Source organism: Vicugna pacos, chromosome 12 (assembly GCF_048564905.1).
Source record: "Vicugna pacos chromosome 12, VicPac4, whole genome shotgun sequence".
NCBI lineage: Eukaryota > Metazoa > Chordata > Mammalia > Artiodactyla > Camelidae > Vicugna > Vicugna pacos.
The window spans coordinates 35,847,804-35,863,479 of record NC_132998.1 but is presented as its reverse complement, the minus strand read 5'-3'; the positions used below and the strand labels follow the sequence as shown (position 1 = coordinate 35,863,479).

The 15,676-nt window shown below is 34.5% G+C and overlaps 1 protein-coding gene across 3 annotated transcripts in view; it reads right to left on the bottom strand.

Moving 5' to 3' along the window:
- The window catches only part of CEP83 (centrosomal protein 83), a 103,715-nt gene that overhangs the window by 43,802 nt on the left and 44,237 nt on the right, over positions 1-15,676 (bottom strand). For all 3 annotated transcript variants that reach the window (XM_006197904.4, XM_072973235.1, XM_031683255.2), the window contains 2 exons: positions 13,455-13,547; positions 11,458-11,589 (listed from right to left, as the gene is read on the bottom strand). In XM_006197904.4, the coding sequence (XP_006197966.1) occupies positions 11,458-11,589; positions 13,455-13,547 (225 nt within the window). The remainder of the gene's footprint in view (positions 1-11,457; positions 11,590-13,454; positions 13,548-15,676) is intronic.

Here is a 15,676-nt window from a genome sequence, read left to right as displayed (position 1 = left end):
GAGGCAGGCAATCTGTGTCTTCTGTCAGTCTTGCTACAGGTTTGTCAATTTCATCTTCTCAAACAGTTCCTTGTTTCACACATTTTCTCTATTGTTTTTCTGTTTTCAATTTTACTGATTTCTGCTGTTATCTTTTTTCTTTCCCTCTGCTTGCTTTGGGTTTATTTTGATCCTCTTTTTCTAGGGACTTATAAAGTAGGAGCTTGGGTTATTGATTTGACACTTTGCCTCTTTTCTAATAAATGCATTTAGTGCTATACATTTTTCTCTCAGCACTGCTTTAGCTATGTCCCAAATATTTTAATAAGTTACATTTTCATTCAGGTTAAATTTTTTAAAATTACTTTTCATTGATTTTTTTACTGAAATATCCTCTTTTGACACATGAATTATTTGCAGTTTGTCATTTCACTTCCAAATGTTTAAAGATTTTCTGCTCCCTTTCTGTTATAGTTTCTACTTTGATTCTATAGTGGCTGGAGAACTCACTATAATTTCTATTTTTATAAATTTGCTGAGGCTTAGTTTATGGCCCAGGATATTGTCTGTTTTGGTATACGTTCAGCGGCCATTTGAAAAGAATGTGTTTATGTGCTCTTGTTGGGCAAAGTGTTCTATAAATGCTCATTAGTCTTCTGGTTGATGGTATTGTTGAGTTCTACATCCTTCTTGATTTTCTGGTTGTTCTATCAACTGTTGAGATGGGGGGTGTGAAGTCCCTAGCAATAACTGTGGGTTTGCCTATTTCCCTTTTAGTTCTATCAGTTTTTGCTTCACATATTTTGCAACTCTGTTTGGTTCAAACACATTTAATATTCCTGTATCTTCTTGGTGAACTGACATTTTTTTGTCATATAATCTTTACCTCTGGTATTTTCCTTTGCTCTGAAGTCTATTTTATCTGATAATATAGCCACTCCTGCTTCTTTTAGTTAATGATTACGTGATGTATCTTTTCCTATCCTTTTACTTACCAACTACCTATATTGTTATGTTTGAAGTTTCTGGTAGACAGGATACAGTTAGGTCTTTTATTTTAAAATCGATTCTGCAAATCCTCATCTCTTAATTGGTATTTTTAGACCATTTACATTTATTATGACTATTAATATGTTATAGCTTATAGCCTTCTCATTTTTTTCACTTCCTGTTTTACATTTCTGTTTTCTTTTTCCTGCTTTCCAATGGTTTACTTGAACACTTTAAAGGATTCCATTTTGATTTATCTACAATGTTCTAAGTGTATCTCTCTGTACAGAGTTCACAGTTGTTGCTCTGGGTATTACATCATAAATACATGGCTTCTAGTCTAAAGGGTCATTTTACCTGCATATACAGTGATATATAGAAACTATCTCCCTTTACAATCTTTTGCCCTTCTTGTTTATAATTGTCTTATTTCCTCTAAATACGTTTAAAACCACATCAGATAGTGCTATAATTTTTGCTTCAACCATCTAACAAAATTTAGAAAATTTATGCAGGAAAATAAAGTCTACTGTATATACCCACAGTTTGCTTACTGTCTTCTTTTATCCTTGATGTTTTGAGATTCCTTCTTTTAGTTTTTTCTTTCCATTTAGGGTATTTCCCTTAGATATAACTTTGGATAGGTCTACTGGTGACAGATTCTCTTATTTTCTTTTTTCTAAAAATGTCTTCATTGACCTTTTATTTCTGAAGGATATTTTTGCTGGATATAGAATTATCAATTGACACATCTTTACTTTCAGCACTTAATGATATCATGGCACTTCCTTCTAGCCTCTATAGTTTCTCATAAGAAGTGTCTTAGAATTGTTTTCCCTCTATTTCTCTCTTGCTGCTTTTAAGATTTGTTTTTCCGATCGTTTCTGTAAGTTTGACTAGAACGTTTCTTTGTCTGGACTTCTTTGAATTTATTCTATTATTAAAGTTCACAGAGCTGCTTAAATTTGTATGTTTGTACCTACCAATTTGGGGGAGTTTTCAGCCCTTATTTCTTCAAGTACTTTTCCAGCACTACTTCCTTTTTTCCTTTAAGGACAAAAGTCTTAGATCTTTTGTTATAGTTCCACAGGTACCTGAGGCTGTGTTTCTTTCTTTTTAAAATCCATCTTCTGTAGTTTGCTCAGATTTGGTCATTTCTAATGTTCTGTCTTCAGGTCACTGTTTCTTCTACCCTCTCCATTCTTCTGGTAAGCCCAGCAACTGAGACATTTTTGTTGTTTTTGGAGGGGTTTTTGAGCATATTTTTAGTACTAAAATTTCCATTTGGTCCTCCTTCTATTTCTATTTCTTTGCTAAGACTATTTTTTTCATTTGTTTCAAACATATTTGTAATTGTATATTGAAGAATTTTTACCATAGCCACTTTAAAACCTTTGTCGGACAATTCTAATGTCTACTATCTCAGTGTTATTAGCATCTATTAATTGCCTTTGTTCATTTAGTTTGAGATTTTTCAGGTTCTCAGTATGTGATCTTCGATTGAAATTTGGACTTTTTAGTTATTGTGTTATGAGATTATGGATCTCATTTAAAGTTTGTTTTACCAGGCTTTTTATGACATCACTCTGACAGGGGAAGTAATGAGATGTTGCTGCCCCATTAATGCCAGGAAGAGGTAGCAGTCCAGATTACCCACTTCATCTCTGTGACACCCTTGGTGGGGAAGGATCCTCATGACACCCATGCTGAGGAAAAGTGGGAGTTTCAGCTCTCCACTAGACCCACTGGGTCTAGTGATTTCCCAGACAGCAGGAGTAAGAATGATTTATTACTGCTCCCCATGTGGCCTCCACTAACACCACAATGTCAGGTATGGCCTCTGTTGACACTACAAGGGGTAGGCAGTAGTGAAAGTCCTGATTCTGCACTAGGACTTCTCTGACACTACCCAAGCAGGGAAGAAGTGGGGCACCTAATTACTGCCAGTTGAGGGTAGAAACCTAGGCTCCCAATGTCATCTCCAATGCCAGTATAGCAAGGGAAGGGGAAGCCCTTGCTATTGCCAAGGTAGGATATACATCCTGGTTCCCTACCTGACCTTCTCTGGTATTATCCTGGCTGGAAGTTAGGGTTCCTCATTACAGTCTGGGGAAAGTGGGAAGTCTAGGTGCTCCACTGGTCTTTGCTGGTATGGGTGGACATGGTACCAATTTTTACTACAGTATTTAGATGGAGTAGAACCGTTATTATCTAAACTCAATAGGCTACTAGGCTGCTGTTTTCCTAAGGCTTTGCCTAGAGAGAACAGGCTTCTTATTGTCTATACCAAGTAGCCGATTTCTTCAGCATCAAGCCTGGGATATATTAGGCAAAATGAAAACCCAGTGAACATACTACAGTCAGTCCTTGGGTTCCAACGTCCTGATATGCCTTTCTTCCATCTTTTAGAGCCTTATGTGTTTTATATGTAATGTTGAGATTTTTGTTTTACTTACCAGGAGGGACTGGGAAAAGTACAATTTACTCCATTTTCCTGAAAGCAGAAGTCTTTTGGCTGCTTTTAAGATTTTCTTATCACTAGTTTTAAGTAATCTGAATCTATGTGCCTTGGTATAATTTTCTGCACATGTGGCTTAGTGAGATTCTTGGATCTATGGATTTATACTTTTCATGAAATCTTAGAAATTGAGCCATTATTTCTTCAATTTTTTTTAACTGTCCCTTTCTCCTTTCAGAGTTCAATTATCTGATATTATCCCACCATGTGATACAGCCATCTTTTTCTTGTCTTTTTTCTCTTTGTATCTCATCTTGGATAGTTTCTCTCACTGTGTCTTCAATTTAGCTATTATCTTTTCTTCTGCAGAGTCTAATCTACTTCAGGTATACTTTTCCATTTAGATTGTATTTTTCAGCATTGGAATCTTTTCTTAAAAATATTTTCCACATTCTTCATTATGTTCAAGGTTTCCCTTAATTTTTTAAGCACATGGAGTATATTCAAATGGCTTAATGACTTTGTCTGCTTATTCTATAAATTCTAGGTCTGTTTCTATTGATCTTTTCCTCCATTATGAAATAAATTTTCCTGCTTCTCTGAACACCCAGTCATTTTTTAAAATTAGTTTTTATATTTTAGAGCAGTTTTAAGTGCAAGTAATATTTAACAAAGTACAGAGCAGCCCTATCCTCACATACCCAGAGACTCCCCCACTATCAACATTTCACACCAGAATGGAACATTTGTTACAACTCATGAAACATGGACATATCATTATGACCAAAAGTCCACAGGTTATAGTTCACTCTTGGTACTGTACATTCTATGGATTTTGACAAACATATACTGGCATGTATCCACCATTATAGTATCACAAAGAACAATTTCAGTGCCCTCAAAATCCAATGTGCCTCAACTATTCATCCCACCCCTCTCTTCTAACCCTTGGCAACCACTGACCTTTTCAATGTCTCCACAGTTTTGCCTTTTCCAGAATGTCATATAGTTGGAAACCTGTCTTTTCAAACTGGCTTCTTTCAGTTAGTAATAGACATTTAAGTTCCTCCACATCTTTTCATGGCTTGATAGCTCATTTCTTTTTAGGGCTAGATAATATACCATTGTCCAGATGTACCACAGTTTATTTAACCATTTACCTACTAGAGAGCATTTTGGTTGCTTCCAAGTTTGGGGATCAGGAATAAAGTTGCTAGCAACATTTCTGTGCAGTTTGTTGTGCAAACATAAGTTTTCAACTCTGTGGGGTAAATACCAAAGAGTATAATTGCTGGGTCACATAATAAGACTGTTCAGTCTTGTAATAAACTGCCAAACTATCTTCTAAAGAGATTGTACCATTCAAGTCCTATTGTACCACATCCTCACCAGCAACTGGTGTTGTCAGTGTTTTGGATTTGGCCACTCTAACAGTTGTGTAGTGGTATCTCACTGTTGTTTGAATTTGCAATTCCCTAATGACATGTTGATTGTCTTTTCATATGATTGTCATATACCCCTTCTTTGGTAGGATGTCTATTAAGGTTGTTGGCCCATTTTAAAATCAAATTGTTTTCTCATTTTTGAGTTTCATAGTTCTTTGTGTATTTTAGATAACAGTCCTTTACCATATGTGTCTTGAGCAAATATTTTCTCCCAGTCTATGGCTTCTCTTCTCATTCTCTTGAGAGTGTCTTTCAGGGTGCAAATTTATTTCAATGAAATCTAGTTTATTTCTTCCATGTAGTACGTCTTCAATGTTACATCTAAGTCATCACCAAACCCAAGGTCATCTAAGTTTTTCCCTACATTATCTTCTAGGAGTTTGATAATTTTAAGTTTTACATTTAGGTCTACAATCTGTTTTGTACTAATTTTTGTGAAGGTTGTATGGTCTGTGTCTGGATTTTTTTTTTTTTGCATATGCACATCCAGTTGTTTTAACATCATTTTTAAAAGACCATTTTTCTCTGTTGTCTTTTGTCCTCTGTCAAAGACCAGATGACTGTATTTGTATGGGTCTATTTCTCAACTCTCTGGTCTACTCCAGTGATCTATTTATCTATTCTTTTTGCCAACAGATGCTGTCTTGATTACTGTACCTTTATAGTCAGTGCTCCAACTCTGTTCTTCTTCAATATTGTATTGGCTATTTTAGGTCTTTTTCCTCACTATATAAACTTTAGAAGCAGCTGGTTGATATCCACAAAAAAACTTGCTGGGGTTTTGACTGGAATTGCACTGAGTCTGTAGACCAAGCTGGGAAGAACAGACATCTTGACAACATAAAGTCTTCCTCTCCCTGAACATGAAATATCACTCCATTCATTCTTCTAATCAAATGTTCAGAGTTTTGTTCATCAGATCTTCATATAGATCTTGTACATATTTTTTAAGCATTTCATTGGGAGGATGCTAATGTAAAAAATATTTTTAATTTCAGATTCCACTTGTTCATTATTGTTATATAGGAAACTGATGGTCATTTGCATATTAACTTTTTCTCCTGCAACTTCACTGTAATAGCTGACTAGTTCCAGTAGCTTATTATTTCAGATTTTCTGCACAATGATGCATCTGCAAGCAAAGACAGTTTTATTTCTCCCTTCCAAATTCGTATGTCTTTTATTTCCTTTTCTTGTCTTATTATATTAGCTAAGACTTCCAGTACAATGTTGAAAAGGAGTCGTATGGGGCGATATCCTTGCCTTGTTCCCTGATCTTAGTGGGAGAGCTTTTCGCTTTTTACCATTCAGTGTGACATTAGCTGCAGGTTTTTTATTAGATGTTCTTTGTTGAGGTAGTTCCGCTCTATTCATATTTTGCTGAGAGTTCTTATCAAGGATTAGTGTTGGATTTGATCAAAAAGCCTTTTCTGCATCTACTGATAAGATATAATTTTTCTTCTTTGGCTTATTGATGTGAAGAATTACATTAATTCATTTTCTAATGCTGAAACTGACTTGCATGCCTGGAATAAATCTGACTTGTTCATGGTATATTATTCTTTTTATGCTCCCTGTTGACTTCAATTTGCTAATATTTCATTGAGGATTCGTGCATCTTTGTTCAGGAGAGAGTTTGGTCTATAGTCTTCTTGTAATGTCTTTGCTTGGATTAGGTATTAAGGTAACACTGTCCTTATAGAATGAGTTAAGAAGACTCCCTCCGGTTCTATTTTCTAGAAGAAACTGTAAAGACTTGGTATAATTTCTTCCTTAAATGTTTGGTAGAATCCACCATGACCCCATATGGGCTGCCCAATCATTTCATACTGGATGTCAGACATTGTGAATTTTCGTTTTTTCAATGCTGGCTCCTTTTGTATTCCTTTACAAACTTTTAAATTTTGTTCTATTATACAGTTAAGTTACTTAGAAATAGATTGATTCTTTCAAAATCTTGCTTTTCAACTTCTTAAGCAGAACCAGAGTAGCCATTACTGTGGGGTTAATTTGGCCCTATTACTGAGGTAAAAATCACTCTGAGTCTTCTACGAAATGTCCCATGCATTAGGTGGCCTTTCCACTCTGGTGAACACATGATGGGGCAATCACACAGCACACTGTTTGCCTTCTTTCAGGGGTCACTATCTTGTACTGCCCATTTTCTAATAACTGAAAACCACCGTTTCTTGTATTTCATCCCAGTTTTTAATTAGAACCTTAGGGGTAAATTCAGTCTCTATTACTCTACCTTGGCAAGAAGAGAAATCCCAGACTACCTAAATATGATTCCTGGCTCCACTGCCTACTGGCTGTCCAAAACTTGAATCAATTTCTCAGTGCTTTCTCATTAATGAGTGTCTTCTCACTTATAAAATAGGGATAATAATTATCTAATTTCTATAATTGTTGACAAAATTCAAAGAAATTATAAACTGTTTTTCCCAATAAATTAAATATAAATTTGCATCTTGCCTCTCTTTCACTTCAAATTCTGTAGATTCTCATTTACAAATCTGAAATCTATTTTAAAATATCTGCTGTATTTAATATGAAAACTAGTACTAACAGTACTAATACCATTAATTTGAGTATTTTATGTGTGAGGCATTATGGTAAACATTTTGCACGTGAAGCTTCAAGTTCCCACATCTTTGTTTTCAAAATCAACTTAGAAATAAAATAAAATAAAGTTAGCTTATCTTTTAATATTCCTAATTCTAAATTTCCCCTTTTCCCTGTATGTGTTTTGAATTGACTTTTCCTTATCAATGATGGAATACAAAAACATTCTCATTCATTTACACTAAGAAGAAGGGAGCATGTAAATTATTTGCAGATTTGAAGTTCTTATTTCAATTTCATTTCAGAAGTCACCATCTCCTTTCCTTATACGACTTGTTTTCTCCTAGTTAGAGAAAGACAGTTCTAAGAACTGCTTTCTCCCCGTGACTATGCACCTACCCCAGACATAGACATGGAAGGATCAGGGGATGGGATACAAGGACTACTGGAAAATGAGGTGATGTTCACTCAGCATCTTCAGAAGAATTCCTACTCAAACTGAACAAGAAAACAGGGATAATAAAACATGCCTTTTTCAGGCATTGAGAGTTACCTTGGTCATGAGGGTTAAGAAAACTGACTGTGACTGACAGAAAAGGCTACGGCCCAGGGTACCTGAAAGTGGAGCAGTCAGGATGCTGGCAGTGAGGTGAAGGTGGGGGGTGCAGACCTGACACTGAAACCTCCAACATGATAAAGTAAAGGACAAGATCATCTACTCAAGAAATTTAAGCATGTGGAATTTTAAATAATGATAATAGCAGCTAGCATCTGTTGAATGCTTACTATGTGCTAGTTACTTATCTAAGCACTTTACAGATATTAATTTATTAAATTCTCACAAAAACTTCTTGAGACAGGTACTGCTGATAACACCATTTTACAGATGAGGACACTGATGCAGACAGTCACAGAGAGTTAGGTCAATTCCCAATATTATGCTAAGTGAACATCTAAAACATTTAAAATTTTACACACACGAAGTTACATTTTTGAGATATTCTAAACTGCCTTCACACAAAATAGTTTAATGAGTAAAATTTCACAAAGCCTTTTTTAAAAGGTTGCCAAAATCAATCCCAGAGAATAATCTGGGAGACTGTGCCTATTGCAGTGTGGCTCATAGTGATCTGAGAAGGGTGCAAGTCAGAGAACTTGGAATATTTTTGATAAAGGAACCACCTGGGCTTAAAGCAGCACTCCAGATAGAACTTCAGAACCTACCAGAACAAAAAGGAAGTGTTTTTGGATGTTTCATGATATTCACTGACATATGAGTCAGGATAAGGACCTAACACAGAAGCATCACTTTTGTGCTACCAGTGCTACAGGAAAAAAACGGCATGTGGTAACAGGGACTCAAAAAAGTTCTCCTTTTTGCCATAGGAACTCTGGCTTCTCACTAGTCCCTGACAAGCCACGGCAGAGGTCAGCCAGTTTGGAAAGCATGACGGAATAATCTCACAGACCTGTCATTCTGTATTGTGTCACTGACAGTTCACATGATGCTGTACTTACTGCCCCTCTTTCGAGAACTGAAAACCTCTCCACTGAATTATTTTTCCTTCTTTCACTCATTTGGTCAATCAGAATAATCACCTGTACCTAAAACTCTTTGTACTTGTCCTTCATTACTCTGCAGAATATAAAATTAAGAGTCCTAATAAAATGAAAACACAATAGTACTTCTTCTGAATAACAACTATATATGCAACTTCAGAATTTCACCTGTATACAGACCCAGACATAATACGTACTTATATAGCCAAAGGCACTGAGAAATCATGATGTTATCTTTTTCATAAAAATATCTTCTTTCATATACTTTTAAAAATTCAGAATATCAAGAGGGACATGTGAATTCCTAGAATGCTTCTCAGGAAAACACTAACGAAATCTTCCTCAAGCATTCCCCTAAGAACCAACACGCTAAAGAACATTTGGTTATTTCTCTGTAGAAGTGAAAACGTACAAGTATTGTGTACGTCTTTAATTAATGCAAGAAAACCCAATTATTCTTGGTGCATCATGCTAATATATTTTACATCAGTTAAAACCATAAAATTGATAGACGGCCAAGAGTAGGCTTACTTTGAAGTTTTACTTCTGTTGCGTGATCTACATCATCTCACTAGTTTTCACTTTAATTATATAGAGAAACGGCAGTATAAAGATAAGTGATGGAATGAAAGCAGATACCCAATTATCCACTAATTAACATTGCTCCTGCATAATCAACTGGGAAATAGAAAGGAAAGAATGTGGGTCTGATTAGAAAGTTTTGCTTTTCTAGCTTTTACTAATCATGGCTTCTATGCTAGCCATTTATCTTCAGATTTCTAAGAATGTCAAAAGACATTCCAATTAGAAAATTAATGATGCCACTGGCACCTTAAAAATTTTAATGACTCTCATTTGGTCTTTCATGGGTGAAAAATAGAATAGTCATCAGATTTCAGAGGCAAGTTTCATTCTTAAAAAAAAAAAAGCAATAAAACTAAGAAACTAGAGAATACAAATAATCATTACCAGATAAATATCAACATTAGATTTTAAAAGTATAAAATAAAACACTACTATCCTTAACCTCAGTAGTTACTCTCCAATATACTAAACCTACATTTTAGGCTAGAAATCTTCATCATTCCTTTTTTCCACAAGAAAATTTTCATATGCAGTTCCTTTAAGTGTGTCATAATACAGATAAATCTTTCATAATCATACATAGTATAGATTAACTGATCTCTACAAAATTATAGCAGTTAGATGGCCCCTAATCAGTACGGCAACTTCAAATCATTGGTAATTTCAAACTTAAAACTGTGGGTTGAGAGCTGGGGTACCTAAGTTCTACTGTTAACTTGGCTGCTGAGTTTCTGTGAGACCTTGGGCAAGTCACTTATCCTGTGCTTCAGTGTCTCCATTTGAAATAAAGAAAATAAGATATTCCTGCCCCATTTCACTGATTATTATAAAAGTGAGATCATCTGTGAAAAAAAATCATTTAAAGCCATAAATAATTTTTAAATGAAAAAGACTATTACAAATGCTTATAGTTTTCTGGTACTGTGTTATTAATGGACTGAAATGACCCAAAATTCATTTAGCTTCTTACATATCAATCATGGAACAGTGTGTTAACAGATAAATCAGTCTAATCCAACTAGTAAATGGTAAAGGAGAGTATATTTTAACTCTTAATTTCAAATAAAGACAATGCAATAAATATATAATGAAGATGTGTTTATACATAGAATGATTCTCATAACGAAAGACACCAAGTTATTTTTTTTAACAAATTACACTAGCATTAGATTTCTTACTTGAATATAGCAGGATAAAATTGGTATTTCTCTCTTTCCATCTTGAAAAATTATCTTAAGAGTAACATAAAAAATAAGAAACACAAACCTCATTTTTGGCAAAATTAGGAGATGAACCACAAAATGAGTAGAAAACCCACCAAACATAACTGATACAGAATAGGGGGTAGGCTGTAGGCAGCAAAAGGACCATGTTGCAGTTGGTGATGTCAGAAAGAACAAACTGATGGTGAGCAGTACCATCTCAAGGGAGATGGGCACACCCTAAGATACAAACCCCTTGTTTTTATCAGTGGAAACAAGGAACATGGGATTACAACCAGAGCTCTCCTGAAAATGTTTTGGTTCCAAGAATTAGAGGGGGATAATGCTAAATAAGGAATCTCACAGACAAACTTGTGTTTGCCAAGAGAAGTCTGTCTCTGTGGGTGGAAAGACACTTTGTCTATCTCCACTGATTGGGGCAAAATAAAGGAAGAAAAGAAGAAAATCTAACAGCCAAAAAAGAACATTCACAAGAAAAATGTTGCTGTAGACGAGATGAAAATCATGAAAAACACTTGAATAGTAATTAATAAAACAATTATACAATCAACTCTAAGTGGAGATTTACAAAAAATATATAATCACAAAATTTTACTGACCAGAAGGCTAATACCTAAACTAGCATAATCAACTAGTATAATCAATCACTCACCTCTGATTCATATTTTATTTTTTCTTCTTCTAAAATACGTGCAAATTTTTCTTTCTGGTGTTCAAATTCTGATTTGAGAAATGTATGTTCATAGCGAAGCTTATTATACCCAGCTCTATACTTTTCCACTTCCTAAATTAAAAGAAGATTGTAATTTACCACAAATTTATAAATGAAATTTATACTCACTCCGAAAATCACTTTCGGAAAGATGACTATAAATTGTTTCATATTGAGAATCATTCTAAAAGTAAAAATAAGCTTAACAGAAGTATAAATAAACCTTGGAAAAGTTCTCATTACAAGTATCCTCCAAACAGAATTAGCACACCCCTGAGAAGGTACCAATAAAGCAAATTATCATTCAATTAATCTTATTCCCTCAGTGATTCTCATAAGAGAAAGGTATAGCATGTCAAAAGTTTTGACTTCTGAACTTAATAAAATATTTAAGAACGTAGCGCATATTTCAAAATACAGTTAGATTTAAAAAATTAATTCTATAACAAAATATAAAATAATACCCTAAATGTCAGATAGGATGAATTCAAAGTTGGTAAAAGATTGGTTGAATATTTAGTACAGTAACTTAAGGTTCAATCAAATATTACAATGGTAGTTCAACACAACAGTCTGAAGAATGTATGTAGCATCAACTCTCCTGACTAACCAAGAATACATGTAATTCCCTGGTATGCTCCAATTCTGCTTCCTAACACTACAAAAGTTGCCGGCACTCTGAATCTCAATAAGAACTTAGGCATTAGAGCAGAAAGATGAAGGAGACACTATTTCAACATACATCTGGAAATTAACAAGGAGATACTCAGCTCACGGTGAATCTTAAGTTGAAAGATTTCTCTTCTAAGTCACTTTATAAACCAAGAAAATAGGTTTCCTGATTTTATTAGAGACATACTTGGAGTTTTTTCTTCTTTTAATGCTTTTAAGTTAACATACTTAACTTGATCACATACCTTAGGTTTAAGTGATTTTGTTTATATCCAAAAATAAAATCTACTCCTAAACCATAATGTTTTGGTTATTAACCAGGAGGATACTCAAAAGATGACTTTATCAAGCCAGGAAGCCATTTATAAAAGGGGATTCCACTACTGTTTTGTGCAAAACAGCATCACTAGACTACAGCTTTTCAAAGGGGTCCATTTCAAAGAGGACAATATTCATTTGTATGTATAAGGACCAGTATATTTATTAAACAAGGTAACAAATACAAAATGTCTAGCATAGTACCTAATATACTCAACATCTGTCATCTTTTCCTTTTACCTTTACTCAACATTTAGTCACATTACACCAACATTTCATATGAGGAGACTGATCTCAATCTGAAGAGAAACAAATTTTTACTTTTCTGAGGTTGGATGAAATTCATTTTTTCATTCAGCAAGTATTAACTGAGCACCTGTCATATGCTAGAAAGTGTTTTAGGAACTTGAAATATAACAGTGAACAAAACAGATTCCTCCTCTCAGGCAATTTACATTCTAGAGATTGTAAAAGAAAAAATTTAAAATAAGCACAATAAATATTATATAGCATATTACAATACTATAAATACTAGAGAAAAAGAAAATGTAGAGCTGGGTAAATGGGAATCCAAAAGTTTAAGGAGCGGTAGGTTAGGCTGCAATATTAAATGGAGACGAGGGTTCGTCAAAGCAGGCCTCATTGAGAAGGTGACATTTCAGCAGACTCAAAAGAGATGAGGAAATTGGCAAAGAGATACATGGCAGGAGGAACAACTAGGGCAACGACTGAACTGCACCATTTCTGGAGTGCCAAAGAAACAGCAAGGGAGCCAATGTGGATGAAGGAATGGGATCTGATCCTGCGTAGTCTTAGAGGCCACTATAAGGACACTGAATAAGAAGGGAAGCTAAGCAGGGCCTTTAAGCAGGAGAATGATACTTTTAAACAAGTATTTCTCAGTCACATGAAGATAAAGGCATAGTCCTTCTATACAAATTACTTACTTCATCCAGGTTCCTAAAACGTTCTCTCATTGGAGTTTCTAGTTCTTGTTGTATTTGGGCTCGTAACAATTCCAACTTCTGTGGAGTTAATACCTAATATACAGAGAAACACAAACAATTCTAAATAAGATATCATAAATAGTAAATTTAAGAATTAGACAAATTTTAAAGCCTAATTATGACATAAATTCAACTAACAGAAATTTCAAAATACACCTAATTTTACAATAACTATCATATAAATAGAACTATCATTTGACACAATACTTAAAGAAACTCAGTTTCAGGCTCTCGGAGATGTCCAAAATTCCATTCACATGAGGTAAAGGCAATCACTAATTATTATCCTTATTACTGCTTTGTTAGGAATAACTATGTTGGCATCTAAGGTTATTTTGTTGGATACAGTGGTTGAGTGTATTTTCTAAAGCAGGCAAAATAAAGATGTAATAATTTGGTATATCACAGGAAATTCTTCAGGCTTATTTTCAGTAAGAAAAAGCAGATTTTTACTCTGACCACCAAAATTAATTTAGACTCCTCCCTGTTATACTCTTGTAGAACTCATATTCCAATAAGTAAGTATTTATGTAAGCTCCTTAAGAGAACACACAGCCTTTATTCACCATGTGTTCCCAACACCTCACACTACTGCCTGGCACATAGGAAATACTCAATTATTTACTGAGAGCGCCGAATCCTAACCACTAGACCACCAGGGAGCGTCTCAGTTATTTACTGAATGAATTAGTTAATGAATATCAGTTGTCAGAAAAAAAAACACCCCTCTAGTTTGTATTTACATTAATTTCTACCAACTAAGAATAACGGTCGGCTTAATTCATTCATTTATTCATCAATTCTCCAAATATTCTAAACATTCTACTGAATGAATGCCTACTATATATAAAACACTGGGCAACATGCCACAATCTACATAACACACCGTTCTAAATTCCTTACATGTATTAATACCCACAACAATCCAGAATGTACCTACATTATCATCCCCTTTTTACAGAAACGAAGCACAGAATTTAACTTTCTAAGGATCACAAAAACTCACAGGAAGTATATCTCTCCCCATAAAAACTTCAAATTTTCAAATGAAAAATAACTTATACATGCAAATAACTACAAAAATTGGCAATAAAGGCTAACCAGACAGGTAAAGACAAACAGAAGACATTTAGGACTGAAAGAATGGCACAAAGGAATGGGAAAACTAAAGGTTAGGTAGAACACAAAACCAAACAATAAGTAAACTATTAAACCCCCTGGGAAGAAAAATGATTCTCAAAGGTGAGCTAAAGGCATTTCAGATGGAGCCACACTAAGCACGATAGGAAATTTAGCATCCTGAGTCCCTGTGTTAATGCTGGCAGCAATCTCTAGATTGTGACAACCAAGGCCTTGCTGACCCATTTTCAAACACCACCTAGGAGAGCTGCATCCTGGCTGAAAATAAAAGGGAAAGAGGTAGGAGCCACAGAGTGGAAGGTTCCTGAGTACCACATTCACACTCTTATAATTTACTCAGTATTCAACAGTATTTATTTAAATTTTCTTTTTACTTAAAATGAATAAATATATCACATAAATAAAATAATTTGAACAAAATTAATGATAACATTAAAAAACAAAGTCTTCTCACTTCAGTCTTTCAGTTTTCCTCTTAGGAAGCAACAACTGTTAAGTTTCTCATGTATCCTTCTTGAAATAATGCGTAGATATATAAGCATATAAACCACTTTTAATTTTTACATGAAGAAAGGCATACTATACACATTTTTATGTATCTTGCTTATTCACTGAAGGTTGTTAAGCTTAAGAATGGCATCATATGTACATTTTAGAAAGAAGCAAGATAAATCAAAAGTTTTGGTGGGAAAGAATTGGTGGCTGTGGGAAGGAGAGGCAGTGAATGGAGCCAGAGGAACCAGATAGAAAGCTCCTGTATAATAAGGTTTATGATGTCAAGAGTCTGTGATAGTTTTGAGGCCAAAGAAAGAATGGGTGGTAATTAAAAGAGAATAATATGTAAATTTTATTTGAATCCTATTTCAAATAAGCCGACTTTAAAAATAATAAACAAGCAAAAACTAGGATAAAGTTAGGGACATCTGAACAAAGATGCACTATTAAAAGGTATTAAAAAATAAGTACTGTTAGGTTTGGAAATAGTATTGTGGCTATGCTTTTGAGGGATTGTCTTGGTATAT